Source organism: Benincasa hispida, chromosome 4, assembly GCF_009727055.1.
Source record: "Benincasa hispida cultivar B227 chromosome 4, ASM972705v1, whole genome shotgun sequence".
NCBI classification, from domain to species: Eukaryota; Viridiplantae; Streptophyta; class Magnoliopsida; order Cucurbitales; family Cucurbitaceae; genus Benincasa; species Benincasa hispida.
The window spans coordinates 45,418,666-45,434,848 of NC_052352.1; the positions used below are offsets into that span (position 1 = coordinate 45,418,666).

At 35.0% G+C, this 16,183-nt stretch overlaps 1 protein-coding gene across 1 annotated transcript; it reads left to right on the top strand.

The window, feature by feature from the left end:
• The first annotated feature begins 3,154 nt into the window (after positions 1–3,154).
• On the top strand, positions 3,155–4,580 carry LOC120075766. The gene is made up of 2 exons (XM_039029430.1): positions 3,155–4,048; positions 4,326–4,580. The coding sequence occupies exons 1-2, from the start codon at positions 3,297–3,299 to the stop codon at positions 4,390–4,392; spliced, it is 819 nt and encodes a 272-aa protein (XP_038885358.1). The 5' UTR covers positions 3,155–3,296; the 3' UTR covers positions 4,393–4,580.
• Positions 4,581–16,183: the final 11,603 nt, after the last annotated feature.

Here is a 16,183-nt window from a genome sequence, read left to right on the forward strand (position 1 = left end):
ATGACCTAATGAAGTACTGAGTGAACTGTAATGTGAAAATGGAGAGCAAATTGTTGATGGCGAAGCGGAGAGGGTGAAGAGAAGGAACCGAACCCGAGGTCTAGAGGATTGAGGGAAGGCCAAAGCATATAAAAATTCTGGATGAGTCTTATACCATTCGTTGATGGTAATCAGATTCAACTTCAGGTGGAAGCAATTTGATTCCGAAATTGAGGTAACTCAAAAACATGGGTCCCATTTCTTCCTTACTAATATAAAATTATGTAAACAATTGCAAAAGTAATCAAATGGAACCCACTTTCCTAAATTACGTTTGTAGATAGGTAAACGTGCCTCAATTCAAAACAAGTGTTTACCTTGAGTTGGATAGTTTCATAACACGTGTTTACCTTAATACATATGTTCAAATATGTTAATAAAATAATAATTTAATGTTGATCAACTTAACTTTTTAAAATATTCTTAAAATAATAATTTAATGATCGAGTACTTTTAATACATAAGAGGTAAATTTGAGAAATTTAAATTTTACCCAAGATAGAAGTTGACTATTTTTAAAATTTTATTCCCTTCAAAATTATATGCAAGTTGCAATATTGAGACTAAAAATTTAAAATTCTCATTCAAAAGTGCTAACGATACAAAAATTTCTCTAAAGATTGAATACAGATTATAATCATTGCTTTTTATATAGAAACGCTGTAGCAGAAGAATTGAGGAAGAAGTAAACTAGATTTTTTTTTTTTTTTCTTTTTTGATAGAAATGTTAAATAATTATGTAGTTGTTCGACACGTTGTTGGACCATTGATAATAAATTAAAGAAATTTCTTTTTTTAAAATCCCATAAATCACACAGATCTTTTCCCAATTATATTTCCCAAAAACTCTTCATATTTCATGCTTGTATTTGGAGCCTTCCTAGTTATTTTATCTTGTATTAATTAACAGTGCCATTTAAATTATTATTTGAAACGAAATGGAAAAAAAAAAAAAAAAAAAAAAAAGTTTCACCTTCATTTCTCTATCGAAAGACAGAGAGAGAAGGAAAAAAGAGAGGATATATAGATCTTTTGTAAAAGAGGCGAGTTCCTTTTTTAAAAGTATTTAAAAATTATTCCACCATTCCGTTACATGTACACAATTTAAATGATTGAGAACATATATTAAATAATTAAAAAATTGCAATAGGTAGTTTTTTTTAATATGCAATTTTATAGGTGTGTTACTCATATTTGATATTTCATAAATATGACAAAAACTTCTAAGTGCATCTTCCTTTTTAGTGGTTCAATCATAAGAACTCCAAAGTTAAGCGTGTAGGAGAATGCTGAGATCATCAGGGGCCGAATCAAGTGCATCATTATCAAGTATATATCAATAGTGATGACATTTGTGATATTTTACATTTTTTACATGTGAGTAGGGATGCGTTTTTGCCATTTTTGTAAACAACAAACATGTAGATTATGGATCTTATTAATATATTTTGTTTTACATTTTTTTTTAAGTGCCCCTAAATAATTTAATATTTCCGAACTTATTACTTTCTAAAATAAAATTTTAATATCTTTAAACATAACAGTCCGACCATTGTATCAAAAAAGAAAATATAATCATAATTTACTTTGAAAGAAAAAAAAAAAAAACAATCCAACCATAATTCAATGGGGTATCAAAATAGAAAAGATCTCAATTTAAATACCAAAAATACATGTTTCTCTATTTTAGATATTAATAATTTATGTTTTAGGATTGATTTATTATTTCAACTTATAAACATAACATTCTGACGAATGACATTTCAATTACACATTGTATAACTTAATGTGCTAGACTATCAAATCCTTTATTGTAGAAACAATCTGATTTGGATAGGAATATCCGTTCCACACATGAAGCATATCAAAGTCAAAACAATAATGAAAAAAAATAATAAACTAGGGATAAGAGAAAACGAACACTAAATTTATATCTATTTACTCTAAATTTAGGACTAACAACTCTTCTAACAACAATGACTATAAATCTCCCTCTCATAATCTACAATGATGATTATAATGACTTCTAAGTAACACGAAAATAGTTGCTTAATTAAAATTTTTTTAAAAAAAATCTAGAAAAATGTTGCCTCATGTCACTTCAAATATTTTTTTCACACACAAAAAAGATCAAGCGAGCGATAACAATTCTTATATTATGACTAACATCATAATATTACGGCTTTTGATTATACTTTTTTCTTCATTTTTGCTGTGTGACAACGTCGTGAATCCACTAGCTCTACAGAATTAGTTTAGCTCAAAAACTTAATACCTTTCATCTTCTAATTACATAGTACATTCTAGACTTAAATATTATTTGACTTATATTTAACCTAAAATAATATTTAGATGCAGTCTAGTTTCGAGACAACGCGCATCTCACATACATTTAAATCATAGTATTAAATTTTCGCAAATATGTCGATATTCCTATCGAAATTTCTACGTTTCCATGTATTTGAAAATCGACATGAGGAATTAATTAATATTTCCATTATAGCATAGAAAAATCTACGAAATATCAAAAAATTAAGTAACAAAATGTTCTGACATAAATATAATATAAATAATAGATATGTTAACGGGTTTAAACCACAGAATATTTCTTCATCTAAAAAAATCACAAAATATTTAATTTATTTATTTTTTACTATTATAATTTTTTTTTTTGAAAATATCCATCAAAATCGATATTTTATCAATATTTTCATTTAAATTTTTTCAAATTTAAAATTTCGATATTTTTGTCGACATCGATATTTTTAAACCCTCATTCAAATTTTATATATATATATATATATATATGCGCGCGTGGATGTTTTAAAATAAAAGAAAAATAAACTAAAATACTTGGTTTAATATATATTACTATATATATACATTAGAAATTTAGAAGATAGAAAGCAAAATAATAAAAACAAAAAAGTGATAAAGAAGAAGGTACTTTTGTGAAGCGTAAGGGTGGGATGTTTTTAACCCCCGTAACCTTGACTTTACAACCTAACTGACGGTAACTAGAAGGAGTTACCGTGAAATTGACACAAAACAGGGGACCATACCAAATACAAAATACCAAACCCCAAATTACAAATATGTCCCCCTCATCTCTCCCCTATTACCCACCTCTCACAGGGCTTCACACCGCACCACAAAGAATTCATTTCCATTTTCCACCATTTCCTCCTCTGTTTCTCTCTCCCAAAATTCCTTCCTCCACATTTCCCCAGCAGAATCAATTACAAAAATCCAAACCCATGGGCGATATTAGAACGAAATTCCCGAGAAAATCTGCCCATACCCCAGATTCTACCTATTATAAATCTCCAGATCAAGACGAAGATTGCATAATTTTCAGAGGTTGGGACAGTGCTGCTGCAATCGACGATGATTCTCAATCCGAATCGGGGGTTTCTTCACCCACACTTTGGGGTTCCAATTCTCGAACCAGCCCCCAATTTCACCGCCCTCGAAATCGCAGCCTCTCCCCGACTTCCCGAATCCAAGCCATAGCCAGAGGCCAACAAGAGCTCATGGAGATGGTCAGGAATATGCCTGAATCATCTTACGAACTCTCCCTTAAAGATCTCGTTGAACATCACTTGACTAATTCCAAACGCCAACAAGACGGTGACTGTGCCGCTGCTTCCCTTGCAAGAGACGATTCCAGCTCTGAAACTTCCTTCCGAAGAGACTCTAGCAAGACCAGGAGTGAAACTAGGGGACTTGTTACCAGAAGTAGAAGCGTCGATAGCGGTGGGTTTTACCTCAAAATGTTCCTCCCACTGCCTTTTGGGCAAGTTTCGGCTAAAAAGAAGACTAATCTCAGAACTGATTCCGGGTTGAGCGGTGGTTCGAGAGTTTCCCCTAAGCCACCGCCGGTGGAGAAAGACTGGTGGAGGAAGAGATCGGCGGTCGCCGGAGGGGAAAACGAGGGTAGTATCTCCGGCGGAAGTATGATGAGTAGCGGGAGTAGTAACAGTACCAGCAGCGAAAGAAGCAATAGCAGGTAAATTCAACCAAATTTTGATGAATTGATGAACCCTAATTTTGAATCCAGACAAAAACCCAATTTCGACTTCAACATTCAATCAACTGAATTGTGAATTGGAATCGTCACCCAATAATTGTTTGGTGGTTGGAATTTTGGATAACTGTCTGAATCATGGATTTGTTTATTCTTCTTGTTTCTTTTGGCTTTTTATGATCAATGAATTACCAAATTAAGGGTAATAATTCAAGAATTTTGACTTTGTGTTGTTGTGATGAATTTGATTGATTTACAGGAATTCTGAATCGCAAGGAAGTTGCTGGTTTTGTATCAGTCCAATGAGAAGTAAAGATCGAGAGTAAAAAAACAGTTTCATCGGAGCATTCAAATGAAATGAATCTTAATATGTAATCTCCTTTGAATAATGTTTCGGTATAATTCCAACTAAATCACAGCTGAATTTTGCAGCTAAGCTTGTTCATATCTTTTTGTTTTATTTCTACTTTTATTTTTCTTTTTTCTAAAAAAGATTTCTTGTCTTTATCCTTTCTTTCTTCATCTGTATTTTAATTTCCTTGTTATATTTATATAATGTATATTGTTAACCAGAAATTTACTTGCTCTTTTTTATTTATTATTTATTTTATTAATGTTATTATATAATAATAAAAAGAATGAATGGAAAACATGGGCACGATGGCCCGCCAAAAACTATTCAATGATCACAACATCCGGAAAATTGGAGCTCTTGGCTTCATTTGTGTGGACTTTGGAATAATATATTATAAAGATTAATATTTGAATTTGTTTTTTGTTATGATGTCACTTTAAATCATTATTACAAGATATTGTCAACAGAGACATAAAAATGGACATTTGGTTTAAAATACTTTGTTAGGTTTCATGTCGTTGATTAGGATAAGTGGATCACAAAAGCATCTCATCTCCTAAATAAACGAATATAAGTTGTTAGATTGGTTAATCTAAGCATATCAAAATATGTTTTTCTTGGTAAGTGAGTTTGATTATCCTAAAGTATAGGTTTGTTGTTCACATGGACTATCATAGTTCATATATTTAGACTTCTCAAATTCACCTATTTTTTTTTTTAAAAAAAATTCTATATATATTAGTGAATAATTCCTAAATTTTATTGAATGAACAAAAATGAAGTATGGAGATTTGAAGTTACTAATTAAAAGAAAGTATGATGAAATGATATTTGAACTTACAACTACGTAAAAGAATATAAATATCTTAAGGTTTGTTTGATAAGTATTTGATTTTTGAAAATCAAGTCTATAAACATATCTTATGTACCTTAAGATTTCTCTTTTTGTTATCTACTTTTTATTGACGTTTTTTAAACTAATCCAAAATTTGAAAATTTAAAAAAATAGTTTTTAAATACTTGTTTTTTTTTTTAGAATTTAACTAAAAATTCTACTCTTATTGTGACATTCCATATTTTTGTGTAATTTAAATTTGGTTATTTTGTAATATTTGTGTTCGCACAAAATTTTAAGAGAAATTTATTTCATGGAACTTGAACTTTGTATTTGTATTAATTTTGTGAAATGTGAGTATAATCTCTAATACATAGTATTTTGATGTTTTCAAAATAAATTATAATCCTTAAACTAGTTGATCTTCTTGAACGATCGACCTTTGGGCTTGTTGATCTTCTTGAGTGATCGGTCTTTGGACTTGTCGATCTTCTTGGATGATCGACCTTTCGGCTTAATGATCTTCTTGGATGATCGTCCTTAGGCTTGTTGATCTTCTTGGATGATCGGCCTTCGGGCTTGTTGATCTTCTTGGAGGATTAGTGTTCCCACGAGGCTTCCGGAGAAACTTGTTTTGTGGAGTTGAACTTGAGTTGGTGTTGATGTTGATGTTAATTTGATGCGCCGTGGTTCGATCTCTATTGCTTTATCCTTTGATTCTCTCTCGGTTGAATGCGTACGCTTGATATATAGAAACGGGGCGTTGGATGTTCTTGAGCTTCGAGTCTTGGAAGAATGCTTGTATCTTCAAAGAACTTCAGTCTTCAAGCATGTTCAGAATGCTTGTATCTTTTCAGAATGTTTGTGTCTTCAAAGGATTTCAGTCTTCAAGCGTGGTCAGCTTCAGGAGTTTTCTGATTGTAGAGAATTCTCTCTAAGCTCTCTCTGGAGTGTAGAATTGTTGACTCCTCCAAATGAGGAGAGCTTTTCTATTTATAGGTTCACAGGTGGGCTTGGGCTTGGTTGATCCATGGGTCTAGCCTTTGGGCTCAATTAGTTGGACTCGAGCTTGGTTGGTCCATGGGTCTGGCCTTTGGGTCCAATTAATCGGATTTAGGCCTGATTTGATATTTGGGTCAAATTCAGCCTATTTTTGGGCTTAGTTGGACTTTGACCCAAATAATAATATCAAATTGAGCCAAATTCAACGGTCATGATAAAACCACGTGACGTCATTGAAATTTGTCTTCAACTTCAATTCAGGACATATGTCAACTTCTAATTGAGCCCAAATTTAATTATTTGGAATTTTGTCATTAATTTAGTAAATGATGTGACAACTTGTGATTGGTCCAAAATTTCTCATTCAACCATTTGATAATTATTTTAGATTTTGAGGTTAAATTGAATTATTGTAAAAAGATAATTCAATTAAAATTTTTTGCTTAAGTGAAAGAATTATGGAATTTAAGTTTTAAATTAAGGAGAATTTTGGATTTGACTTCAATTTTAATTTAATTTGGGAAAGTTAATTAAAATTGAGAAATTTAGAATTTGTTTTTAAGTAGGAGAAAGAAATTGGAATATTTTATTTGATTAAGGATTAAAGATTTTAAAAGATTCGGAGATTTGAATTCTTTGAAGAAATTTAAATTGGATTTGGAATTTATAAAGGAAATGTCTATGTATATATATAGAGAGAGAAAGAATTGGGATTTTAAAAATTTGAGAGGGAAAAGGAAAAAAAATTAACTAAGAAAAGGGAAATTTCATGAACCCCTTCCCAGTGCCATTTTCTCTTTCCCTCACTCTGAACCCACAAACGTTGGTCGCCACACAGTCCATCGCAACTCATCTTCGTTCGCAGTCGTGTCGGAGATTCTTCTCAACCAAGCACCCGGTCGCCACTGTTTCACGCTGACCCACGATCAGCTTCACACGCTACTACTCCCTTACGTCGCGAACTTCCAGACGCCTCAATTCGGCGTTGTTTAGCACTGCCTCACGACGGTGGACGGTCATTTCACTGTCTTTCAAACCGCCGTTGTTCGCCCTATTATGCAGTTGGTTCGCGCGCTCTACAAATTATCTGTTGAGCTTTTGGGTTCCACCGACGAATCCACTGCCGCCATCACAGTGGGTCTTATCCTTGTCGTTAACTTGTTTCATTGTCGGATTTTGCTTTTGTTTCGTCGAAGTCTTAGATTTTGGGTAAGGTTTCAGTGATTTCTTGGATTTGTTTTGGTTACCAATTGGGTATGAGTTTAAATTCTTGGCTTTATGATAATTTTGAAAGTTTGAATTAAAGGTTATTTTGATGTAGTTTGGTGGAGATTTTGGAGTTGAAATCTTGGAAGTGATTGTTGATCAAGCTTAGTTTTGGGGCATTAATTCAAGATTTATTTTTGTTAGAGACTAATTTCTTGTATTAATTTTGGAATTTCGATTTGAGGTAAATAATCTTACTATAAGAACCGCCTTTGTGCTAGAAGGTAAATTTGAGAATAATTCTGAGGATTTGAAACTGTTTGCATCTAGATGCATGAGGATAAATAAGCTGGACTTGATTATGTTTGAAGCATGATTATGAGTGCAAACATGAATTAAATTGTTTTATTTATTTGTTTGCTAGCTGAACATTGAGCATGATAATATGTATTTGCATATTTGTGGGACCATGTTTTATGATGAACATTATGTTTATGATAGTGATAGTTATCTCTACTCGTAATTAGATACCCATCAGAGGTGGTGATCTCCTTCAAGATTTCACTAGAGGTTTGTGTTTCTTTCGGGATTCACTAGAGGGTTTTGTTTCCTTCGAGATTCACTAGAGGTGGTGATCTCCTTCGAGATTTCACCAGAGGTTTCGTATTTCCTTCAAGATTCACCAGAGGTTTTTGTTTCCTTTGGGATTCACTAGAGGTGGTGATATCCTTCGAGACTTCACTAGAGGTTTGTATTTCCTTCGGGATCACCAGAGGTTTGTGGGCACATCTAATCTACGGTAGAGTGGGTTCAGTTATCCATTAGTTAGCCACTCCATGGAAAATAAAGGTTTATGCGGATCCCACTAGAAAGTGGCATTTAGAGGACATAGATGCTTAGGTGCTTGATCCCGGTAGTGGGGTTACTTACTGAGTATTTTATACTCATTCTTTCTCATGTTTATTTTTCAGGTAAGGATAAGAGCATGCCAACAAATAACAAGCAGAATCCGTGATCGAGCTACTGGGACCAGTCATATGCTTCCGCTCACGTTTTCAGGATTTTATATTTAAAATTTTCTACACATGATGGTTGAACTCGAAGTTTTGGTATTTATACTTTAGACAATTTTTAAAAAGAATTTTTTAATTTGTATTATGGTTTTAAGGGTACCATGCTAAATAAATTTCAGTTATTTAATATTAATTAAGTTATTTATTTTATGTTCTTTATTTGGTTTTACTAAGACATGAAAAGATGTCAATTTGAATTGTATACATGCATGTCTAGTAATGGCCTAGTTTAAGTCCTAGGGAGTCAGGTCGTTACAGTCGGTATCAGAGTCCATATTTTAGGTTCTGAAAATCGACTTACTATGTAAGTCTAGATAGTCCCTCTAGTCCAGCAACGGATTCTTCGTCATCGGCAGGTATGTCCTACAAGTAAAAGTTTCCAGTATGTATTGCATGAGAATAGTTTGATTTAATGCCTTAGTAGACATGTTTTCATGATAAGGGATCTAGTGAGAACTGATCTTTGAGTACATTTCAGGCCATGACACCTAAACTCGGGATAAAAAGGAAGGTTAGAGGAGGGGTTCAGGATCCTCTAGTGCAAGACCCACAAGTCCAAGACTCTTTCACGTCGGGAGTGCAGAAGGATATAGTCGGTGGAAGTCAGAATGTTTCAGTAGCTTCAAACCCACCTGGGGCTTAAGTTGATGAAGAGGCAATAAAAACACTAATTAGGGAAGATGTTACATCATCCTTGAAGAAGAGGATACAAGAATTGATCCGTAGTGCAGTGGCGAAGCAGACAGCTCAAAATCAGACCCAACAGGAACCGATACCACTGGTACAGGTGCAACCGACCTAGCCATAGAATCAGAACGTGCAGACTTATCCCTTGAAGTTAAACACTTGAAGGATTTCAGAAAGTACAGCTCTCGTACCTTTGATGGGTCGCTGACAGATCCTATAAAGGCAGAGATGTGGATGTCCTCTATTGAGACCATTTTCCGCTATATGTAATGCTCGAAGGACCAAAAGCTTTAGTGTGCAGTATTATTGTTGACGGATGATGATGAGATTTGGTGGCAATCGATCGAGAATTTTATTAACACCAGCAAAGGGTCGATCACTTGGAACCAGTTTAAGGAGCAGTTCTGCAAGCAGTACTTTTCTGTGGACATGAGGTATAATAAGTATGTAGAGTTCATGAATTTGAAGAAAGGAGTCTTGTCTGTGGCAGAGCACGAACGAGAATTCACCAAGCAGTCTCATTTTGCTCCAAGTTGGTGGCCATAGAGAAGGATAAGATAGAAAGATTCATCCACGGTCTGAAGGATGAGCTAAGGGGTCATGTACTGACCCATGAGTCCATCAGTTATGCAACAGCGTTAGATATAGCAGCCAGAATAGATTTTACTGCAAGAGGGGGAACCACGAGATCACAAGGAGTAGGATCTTCTTCAGGTCAGAAGAGGAAGGCATTAAAGGCTTTTAGAGCCTCCACAAAAGAGTTAGAATATAGATAGAACTCCAAGGCATTGGAGGCAACAAGACTCCCAATTTGTGGTTGTTAAAGAGGATAAGTTGGTTTGTTCAACATGTGGTAGACGTCATTGGGAACGATGTCTGGCAGGTATTAGAGTTTGTTTTTGGTGTAGGCAGAGAGGGAACATGTTGGAGAAGTGCCCCAAGAGGAATGCATCTGATAATAAGAGCCAACCTGTAAGCTCGAATTAGGGTGGTTCGAGCCGTCAGTAGCAGTAGGGTAGAGTGTATTCCACCACTTGGCAGGAGACCAAGAAGTTCGACACTGTTGTGCAGATACGCTCCCAATCTTGGGACACTATGCATTGGTTTTGTTTGACTCCGATTCATCTCACTCATTCATATCATCAGCATTTGTAAAACATACCATATTAGAATTAGAACCCTTACTATATGTTCTATCAGTTTCTACTCCATCAGGAGAAATCATGTTAGCTACTGAAAAGATAAAGGCATGTCATGTCATACATTAGATGTGAACTTGTTAGTTCTAAACATTCGTGATTTTGTTGTGATACTGGACATGGATTGGTTGGCTACAAATCATACCAGTATAGATTGTTCCTGCAGGGAGGTGATTTTTAACCCTCCTATAAAAGTCGGCTTTAAGTTTAAAGGGGCAAGGACCGTGGTCCTACCCAAATTAATTTTAGATATGAAAGCAAATAGGTTGCTTAACCAAGGTACCTGAAGTATCCTAACCAGTATTGTTGACACTAGAGAGGCTGAGGTCTCCTTGATTTCAGAGCCAGTAATAAGAGACTACCTAGATATTTTTCTAGAAGATCTCCCTATTTTCTGCCACATCAGAAGATAGTTTTGCTATCGAGTTGGAGCTAGGCGTAACTTCTATCTCGAAAGCTTCATATAAAATGGCTCTAGAAGAATTGAAAGAGCTTATGATTTAGATGCAAGAGTTGTTGGATAAGAGTTTCATACGCCCTAGGTGTGTTACTGTGGGGTGCACCAGTACTTTTTGTGAAAAAGAAAAATGGATTGTTGATTCTCTGCATCAATTACAGGGAGTTGAATAAAGTGACTATAAAAAATAAATATCCACTTCCCAGGATTGATGACTTGTTTGACCAGTTGCAAGGAGATACAGTGTTCTCCAAGATTGATCTTTGGTCAGATTACCATCAGTTGAGGATAAAAGATAGTGATATACCCAAGACAACTTTTCGTTCGAGGTATGAGCATTATGAGTTCATCATAATGTCGTTCGGTTTGATGAATGCTCCTGCAATATTTATGGACCTGATGAATAGGGTGTTCAAGGAATTCCTCGACACTTTTGTGAGTTCTCAAAGATGATATCTTAGTTTACTCCAAGATAGAGGCAAAACATGAAAAGCATTTACGAAAAGTTTTGGAAACTTTGTAGGCGAATAAGTTATATGCTAAAGTTTCTAAATGTGAGTTTTGGCTGAGGCAGGTGTCCTTTTTAGGACATGTGGTGTCAAAGGTGTAAGTTTCTAAAAACATGTAGTGGAAGAAAACAAGATCATTAAGCATTCTAATTCCTCAATTTTTACATCAAATTAAGCATGTTCATAGGGTATCAAGAGGGTTTTAACACATACCTTTGAAGATCCTCTTCAAATAGAAATTCAGCTGCAATCTTCTCCAATTCAAGTTGTGGACTACCACTAGAGCTTCCTTACTATTCTCTAGTAATCTTAGATTGAGTTGTGGGACTCAAAACAAGTAAGAATTTAGGAAATTATGTAGGAAAGGTCACTGGTTTATCAACTTGGTGAAGAATACTTCTTCAACCTTGAGACATCAGCAAAATTCCAACATTTGCATGAGATTGTTCACTCAAATTTGAGTGTTTTATATAGGTCTTTCATGCAAAACCTAAATGCCTCAAGAAGAACTAGCTCCTACTTGAATTTGAGCTCTCAATTAGGAATGGAATATGACTAAGCAACTAGGTTTTGAAAGTGGAAAAATCCCACATTTAGGATATTTTTTCCATTTTCAATTCCCCCCACCCCCCAATATTTTAAAAATTTGAAATAAAAAATTATTTTTCAATTTTAGTTCTTTAATTAAAATTGAAATTGTATTAATTTTAATTTTCTAATAAAATTAATAATAAATAATTAAATAAATAAATGTCGAATGTTTAACTTTATAAACTGCGAGTTTTAAGACATTCAACCCAACAAAAGGAAGGAGTCTTCGTTGATCCCACAAAGATTGAGGCGGTTACAAGGTAGCCTCGTCCAACTACAGTTAGTAAGGTGCGCAATTTTTTTGGGTTTAGTAGGCTATTACTGGCGATTTGTGAAGGACTTTTCTCGTATAGCTACTCCCTTGACTCAGTTGACTAGAAAATAAGCTTCCTTCGTTTGGAATAAGGCTTATGAGAATAGCTTTCAAGATCTCAAATAGAAGTTGATTAATGCACCAATTCTTATCGTACTGGATGGAACGGGTGGTTTTGTTATTTACAGTGACGCCTCCAAGAAAGGGTTGGGGTGCATACTGATGTAGTAGAATAAGGTAGTTGCTTATGCCTCTCGTCAATTAAAGAACCATGAACGGAACTATCCCACACATGAGTTGGAGTTGGTAGCAGTGGTTTTTGCCTTAAAGATCTGGATGAAGGAAATCTAACAAAGATCCAGTGAGCGGAAGCAGATCATTCCAAATCTCATTGAGAAATAACACAAACAATTACAGTCTAAACGGAAACGATTATGCATAAATAGTAAATTACAACATGCTTCTTTAAAAGACTGAACAAGGGATAAAGTATGCAAACCTATGAAGAACTCTTCTTCAATTATCCCTCGGTCGTTTAGTAACTCGTTCAACAACACGAATTCGAACGCAACGATCAGAACACGATCTCAACGAACGACTGGATGCATCTCGATCACAATCAAGTTCAATCTAATCCTCGAACGGAATTAGAACACCACTACAATGGTTACCTTGGTATTTTTGGTGTGAGAATCCAAGAGTTGTAGGCTCTGTATGATTTTAGATTGAGGAAAGCAGAAGGTAGACGATCGAGTAAGTGGGAGATGAATAAAGTCTATCGTATAGACTAAATACTCGATCGTTTATAAAGAAGAAGCCTATCGTATAGACTTTACTACTTGATCGTGTAACAACAAGTAAATGAGTAACTATCGTATAGTAAACTCGGAACTCCTAATCGTTTAGGCTGTGAGACACCATCGTTTAGTAAAACACTTTACACGATAGTTTTCATTTTGTGAAACGATACAATAATGAATCATCCTCGTTTGATTTGGAAAATAATTTTCCTTTTATGCTTCAATGGTATGTGAATAAACTGATTAAACTCTTTAATCACGAGATCCACCATCCATTAACTGTTGGTCACTCCACTAAAGACCAACAATTGCACTATTTGCACTACAGATATATTTCTGTGTACATATGACCAATCAACAGTGTGATGACCCTTCACAAATCGCTCATAAGTACAACAGGGCCAATTCACCGTTTTGCCCCATGTAGTTACATCTAACTTCTTAAGTACCACTGATTCCTCTAATAAACAATAAGTCATAGTCTACTATGACTAAGTCCTCTCGGGCCAGGAGAGGGTGTGGCCACTATAGTCAAGACTCGGAATCAGCCCTTAAGGGAGCAATTTATCTACTTAACCTTGCTTCGGGGAAGGAGTGAATTCCGTCTTGTGTAGCTGAGTTTCTAGCTCCTCAATCAGACGAATCCTCAAAATGGTAGGCTTTTTAAGTTGACAATTTGGCCACTCTCACCTATACAAATCAAAGGATCTCCCTCATAAGTAGGAGTTCCCAACTCACTCAGGATTAAGGTCATGTCACCTACGGTCATTTTAATGAAATGTAAGTCTCAATTATCAACGACATTATATAAAGAGTCTAACCATTTTGTGGTCCGGTCTTATACATGTAACTACAGGGATAAAATGGTAAATTGGCCCAATTGTACTTACGAGCATATGCAAAAGGTCATCGTACTCATGATTGGTTATATCCGATGGACACAAAAATATATCTGTGGTAAGAAGAGTTCAGCTGCTGGTCTTTAGTGGAATACCTGACAGTTAACGGATGGTGGATCTCGTGGCTAAAGAGTTTAGTCAGCTATTCACGTACCGTTGGAGCTTTAAGCCACAGGTCCATTAGGTCCCCTAGGTAGCTTGGATAAAGTCGACAATCAGTGTTTGGGTCCGTTTGAAATGTTCAAATTGACAAGAGGGAGTTTGATTATGTATGATATACTTGAACTGGTTAATTATATATGATATAATTGGCTAAATGTATGAAATACATTATTTTGGAGGAAATTAGATATAAATATTATATCAAGTGGAGGAGAAATTACTATAGTAGATATGTGATATCAAACTATAGGGTAAGAATATAATATGATTATATTCATTTATTATTAAATTGGTTAATTATGAGATAATTGACCGAAATATTCTCCTCCATTGCACGTTAGTGGGAGCAGCCATGTTCGGTTATGGTAATCGAAGAATAAAATAAAAATTTGTTTCATTTGGCAAAAAGTTCGAAAAATTTGCAATCGGTGTGAAAACGTATTGGTCGCCTAGCTTGAGAGCCTATACGATAGAGTCTTATCGTCTAAACGATTGCACACCAGCGTCTAAATGATCGCATGCCTTTCCCTAAACGATCGCTTAGCTTTCCTAAATGATCGCCTAACATCCTGCATTTTCTAAACGATCGTTTGCCTTTTACTAGACGATCACTTAGTCAAACTTACACGATCGTGTAGCTTTGTCTAAACGATAAGTACTCCGTTATATGATAGCTTCTCTCCCACTTACTTATTGTCTACACAATCAGCTTTTCCTCCCATTTCTACCAAATTCACCAAAGACCATACTTTGAATTCTCACTCCAAGAATACCAAGGGCTCCAACTGATGGTGTTGTCCCCGCTTCTCCTTGTTCGTGCTTGTCCGTGTTGCTGCCATTCATGTAGACGATCGTGCTGCTGTGGCCAACTGATTTGCTGGGCGATAGAGTTCGTAGAGGTTCTTCCGCTGCATTGAGTTCGAGATTGAAGAGAGACTTCAACTAGTATGAGAACTCATTCCCTTGTATTTTATTTATCAAAGCATGTCGTTAATTAGTGTTAATTTGCATAACTATCTGTTAGAATCTATATGTTGTATTTTGGTCACGATGAAATCGGAAAAATCCGAACGCGCTCATGGATGCTCTTCATTAAGAGTTCCTTCAATACAAACTTTTTGGATAGGATACCTCTACTCACATGTCTCTACATGAATGGTCAGGATCAGACCATTTGTAGTACTTTACAACACTTGTAACATCTAAAAGCGGGTCGTATCCATAGTATCATTAAGATAAGGTATCTCTCCTTTACCCATCTACTACAGACCATTTAGGTTATTACTTAAGGCATAATCCACTTGTATATCTCCACATACATGCTTCAGTTACGTGAAATAACCAAGATCTTAGTTTATTGGATTTGAGTAAATGCTTATAAAATAACATTTATTTTATTAATAACAATATGTTCACAAAGTGTTTACAAATTATGAGACTACTAGGAGAATTAGGACACTAATCCCAACACTGGAGGCATTATTTGTATGGAGAAAAGATACAAATTTTCACCGATCATAAGAGTTTAAAATATTTCTTCACTCAGAAGGAGTTAAACATGGGACAACGCATGTGGTTAGAGTTGGTGAAGGATTATGATTGTGAGATTGAGGGGATTAGAACTTTTATGCAGAAAGTCTGCACCTTTTGTAAACCCTTGACAACCTACTTAATATCATCCAAAATTGAGCTCAATTAGAGTGTTTCCACCACACATTCCTTTTTGAGTTTAGTAGATAAGACCGTAGTGGTGGTCTACATGAAGTTTCAAGCTCAGTTAAGTGGAGATCCAATTGAATTCGTGGAGAATTCTATAAAGGTATTGCACTATTCAAACCCTTCTTATGAACTTTACTTTTGTAGCATGTTTAAAACTCAAATTAAGTTTGGTTAGAGTGTTTATTGATTCTGAATTCTTCCGTTGCATGTTATATTACTCCTTCTATATATAGAGAGATAAAGAGAGGAGTGGGGATGAGGGGGAAGAATTGGGATTTTAAAAATTTGAGAGTGAAAAGGAAATAAATAT

Coding starts and splice junctions, on each gene's coding strand:
- LOC120075766 (XM_039029430.1), top strand. CDS start 3,297: ATGGGCGATATTAGAACGAAATTCCCGAGAAAATCTGCCCATACCCCA. Junction 4,049..4,325: donor AGCGAAAGAAGCAATAGCAG/GTAAATTCAACC, acceptor ATTGATTTACAG/GAATTCTGAATCGCAAGGAA.